The sequence below is a fragment of the Phaethon lepturus genome, unplaced genomic scaffold, assembly GCF_000687285.1.
Source record: "Phaethon lepturus isolate BGI_N335 unplaced genomic scaffold, ASM68728v1 Scaffold57823, whole genome shotgun sequence".
In the NCBI taxonomy this organism is placed as follows: Eukaryota; Metazoa; Chordata; class Aves; order Phaethontiformes; family Phaethontidae; genus Phaethon; species Phaethon lepturus.
The window spans coordinates 12,368-16,972 of record NW_010529441.1 but is presented as its reverse complement, the minus strand read 5'-3'; the positions used below and the strand labels follow the sequence as shown (position 1 = coordinate 16,972).

Sequence of the window (4,605 nt, the reverse complement as noted above, 5' to 3'; positions counted from 1 at the left end):
AAAAAAAAAACATCAAAAATACCTAGCAAACAAGGGACTCTATCTTCAGGTACTTTTTCTGGTACATGTTAACAAGACCTGGACTCTGTATTTCATATCTTATTTCACTATGTGCCTGAAACTGTGACTGTTTGCTAGCTAGAAATTTTTCTGTGGTGACAGACTTCTACCTTTAGAGTGCCCGTTTGTGCCAGGAGACTGGCAGAAAGAAAAAGGTTTTACTTGTAGATAAATCTCAAACATTGTACTATTGCCCTTTTTACATACCTTCTTCATACTCAAATCTTTTGTTCTTTGATTTTCTTATTCCCTACTTTGAGATGTGTGTATCATAGATGTCTAATGTACATCCATTAATTTTTTAGAACATTATGTTGATGCAGAAGATGAGCCTGTGGAGTTGTTTGTAGTCACAGTAGAAGAGCAGTCTTTGTTTCAGGCTGCTTATCCTGATGTTGTTGCCCTTTATCAAGTGGAAAAGTCAGAAGTTCTGAAGAAGAAACAGAAAAGTAAGTCCAAAAGCTTATTTCTTATGAACTTATGCTACTTGCCAGAATACAAGAAGCAAAAGCAACAAACATTTCTCCCACTATTGAGCAGTATCATGTTTTACGAAGATCGGGGCATGATAACTTGAAGGGACTGTGCTTTTATCTTACCATTTTATACTAGCACTAGGAAATCTGAACTGTAGTTTATATGCCATTTTGATATACCTGTGTTATTTTTTTCAGACAGGAAAGACAGACCAAAAGAAAAGGAATTATCAAATGTTTACGATGAAGTTAGCGATCTTCTGTCTCAAATTAATTTAAAATCTAGATGTGGAATTCTTCCTGTGCAAGAATCCAAGTCAGATATAAAAACTCCCCCAGAAGATGAGATACACCAGAGAAGTACTGAATCAAAAGATCTAGTGTTAGCTGCATCTTCCTGCATAACAACTGTTCAACTGCCAGCATCAGCAGCCACTCTGACTGCATCACCTTACTTGCTCTTACAGAGTACGTTGGCTGACTCACCTGTATTGCCAGCACAATTTACTAAAACTTCAGGGATATCATCCTCTTCCTCTGCAACAGCTGATCTACAGCTGAGCAGTATTCATTGGGAAGGAACCTTCTTCAGTGCTTCACCAGCCCATGGGGGTCATACCCATGATCCAGCAGCTGACTTAACTACATACATAAAACACTCGCATCCACTAGGTCATGAAACAGTAAGAAATAGCTTAGAATATTCTGATGCTATGCAGTCTGATCATCATCATTCTGATAGTGCAGATGATTTGGTTTCAGAGGATGCTATGGGACAACTTCAGAAGTGGTCTTGGAGTGAGCGAATACTTAAGATGACTTCCATTCCATCAAACCCGTTGTTTGAAGATGTAATGCAACCGGAATCTCTGAAATCTTTTAAACAAACAAAAGAAACATCGAATCCTGATAAAGATTATGTCTCTTCTTCGTGTCAGTTAAATAAACTAGTGCAGGAAAGTAAAAATGTGCTATCAGAAAACTATGCAAGGGAATCCAGCATTTATCAAGGTCAGTACAAAAGAGCTGACAGCCTGGCTGAAATGAAGCAAAAAGACTGTAATATAAGCAGTTCAACATCTCTAGCCCTCAGTGGGCAAACAACAGAGTCACTGCGTCCTGGGTGTGAAATGTTTCCAGTGTCTCAAAAGCCAGCAGATGTTGTAACTGGCTGTCACATTAAAAAAGCTTGTACTCAAACAACTTGGAAAACTTCTTATAAAAAGAGTGTGTGTCAGAACAGATGCTCTTCTAGTGAAGACAGTGATGGTGGGAACATGAATAAAAATCTGATTTATGAGCAGCGGAAAAGGCAACTGAACCCTGGTCAGTTTAAAAAATGTTTTACAAAGAAAAGGAGTAACGTTGTTACTAACAAAAGAACAAACAGTGACTCGGCCCTTATAATTAAAGGGCAGAAGAAAAAGACCAATTTAAGAAAAGCTGGCAATAGTTTGTCATTGCAAGTATCTCTAAAACCATTCTCTGTGGGGGAAGTTAATTGTTTCCAAAGTCCAGAGCAACCGTTTGAGAGGTCAAGTTCTGGTTCCAGGCAGCAATCCGAAAGTGCTGTTCTAACTTACACATGGGCAGACAGTCCCCTTCCTCTGTCTGAAAGACTAAAAGGAAGAATCAAAATCGATTAGGCTCTCCATAAAAAAGATTGTGATAATAACTGACTCTGAACCTTCAGCTCTTACGGAGTTCTTTCTCAAAGTTTAGGCAGTATGCTCCATCAATTTTAGGTTGATGCAGTTTTGATGAATCAAGTGCTGTGAAATACTGCATACTGGAGCTTAAGTATGAAATTAAAATGTTAGCAAAAGTAACAAATAGCTGATTATAGGCAAGTGCCAGTTATTCTGGACCTGCTAACCTTCTGAACTTGATACATAAGAATCGGGGTATAGTATACAAGGTAGCAGGGAGGTTTGTTTATGAAATAAGGTTTTTTTCCCCAGCCAATTGTGAGGATTTTGTGTACAGCAGTTAGTTATTAAAATAGTGCCTGCACTGCTGTTGGATATTCTTGATAAGACAAAGTGATACAGCTATTTCCAACTAAAATTTTCCATTCTGCTCCACTAATTTAATTTTGCTAGTTTTAAAATGGGTTTTCAAATCCTGGGATGCTAGCTGTATTGATTATCTCTGAAGGACCAGATAGAGAGACGCAGCAGATGTACCTTGCAGGGTAGCTAAATTTATATCTGCCATGCTCTATAATAAACTGTTCTTTGAGTGTGTGCATATTCCAAAGAATGGAATAAGTCATGTAAGGATATTCTGGTTTTTTAGCTGTCATATCTAATACTTGATTAAAACAGCCATCACATTTCATTAACATTTATCATTTGGATGTTATGGGGTTTTTTTTTTTTTCTTAAAGATATAAAATCCCATCTAACACTCACTTCTACCTATAATGAAGGTTAAGTTACAGAAAATCAAAATTTAATCATGATATTGCAGATTCTTTGAATAATACCATGTAAATGCTTGTTTTTAAATGAGGAACTTGGATACAATTGCATTTTTTAAGGTGTTCTTCCTACCTCTTTAATATAGAAGCAACTTGTGTCCATACACAAAAAAAAAGAGTTATCTTCAACAGCTTACTAGAAAATGCCTCTTTGCCTGCATTTAAGTGTTCATATCTTCTTCTGTGGACCAGCTGGAAGGAAGGCTGCTCTTACCAAGATATAATGTTAACAATAGAAAATTAAAATATCCATGCCTTAATGAAAATGTCAGTTCTTTCTTCATAAAGGCGAAGGCTTTGAAAGTTAGGAAGCTAAATTCCAGGTGTGTTTAATGAACAAATAGGTAGGCTATAGATAATACAATCTGTAGTTAGCCAAAATGGTAGTTTCTTATTTTGCTCTGTGGGCAGCTGCAGAAAGTTTATTTATAGTTATTTTTGCAAATAAGAGCTGTATTATGGAAATGAGAAAAAAAATCCAAAACATTGGAAACTTATTTTCAGTTTTGAAGATGGTTTCTCTCTTCTGGAGACATTTTAACCTCCCCGTCTGATGGGTAGGTAGAAGAATAAAATTGCTAAGGAGAATAAGAGTAGCAGTCACCTGAGGACCGTAATTGGAGAGATTCCTTATGCAGTGGTCAATAGTGGAGAGATCAGACCATTTTTTGTGGAAAAATACTGTATTTGTTATGTATGATACTTTTCCTTACTGCTGATTTTGAATACTGGAAGTTGGAATCAATAGTTTGGATTTTGATTAATAAATATGCCAATATCATGTGAATGACCTCACTTTTTTTTGCTCCTGGTGTATGGGAATGCACTCTTCTCTTGGAGGGATTATACAATTGCACCCACGGTGTGTGGGTTTCTGTGTTTTAGGGTTTTGTTTAGAATTATGGGGCAAGAGCAGTTCTTGGAGGATTTTTTGTTTGTTTTCCAGATCTGGCTGGGATGACTGCTTTAATGGATGATTCGCTGAAAATACAGTGCCAAAATTATAAGTTCATGTTCTGTGGATGATGGAAACCAGAAATAAGACTTAATCATAAGGTATTAAGAACCACAGAGAGGAAAAAAAGAGACTATGTTGCTGATTATCGCTACAATTAACCGGGTTTCAAGCATGAAAAGCACAAAAATTTCAATTTTTTAATTTGCAATCCATCTCAATTTAGTGCAAGTTTTCTGCCACTAGTTTAGAAGCAGCAATAGATGTGAAAACAACTGTATAGGATGCCCTCTCTCATTTAGCTTATAGCTGCTCATGGCAGCAAATACACACAAGAACATGTATCATTGGGGGTGACTGTTACTTGAGTTAAACTTCTGGTTTGTTACAGAAGGGAGATTGATTTCTCATCTTTCTGTAATTTACTCAATCTAAAGATTAGGGATGATTTTTCTTCTTGGGAACTGTTCTTACTGTGCCAAAGCTGACTGCTTTGCAGCCTCTCACACTTCTGAAGAAAATGTTTAAGTAAATTGAGTGTGTATAACAAAAAACTTTCTTCTGCAGGAAATATTCCTACAAGATTATGTTAAACTGGCTGTGAGTATAAAAATGTGATGCATCAGCCCAAT

General features: G+C 36.7%; 1 protein-coding gene across 1 annotated transcript; it reads left to right on the top strand.

Moving 5' to 3' along the window:
- Positions 1–365: 365 nt before the first annotated feature.
- On the top strand, positions 366–2,182 carry LOC104618350 (flap endonuclease GEN homolog 1-like; the record flags this gene model as incomplete). Its single annotated transcript, XM_010283923.1, has 2 exons — positions 366–509; positions 735–2,182. Coding segments are annotated over 2 exons (1,592 nt in total), but the record flags the coding sequence as incomplete, so codon positions are not given.
- Between the last annotated feature and the right edge of the window lie 2,423 nt (positions 2,183–4,605).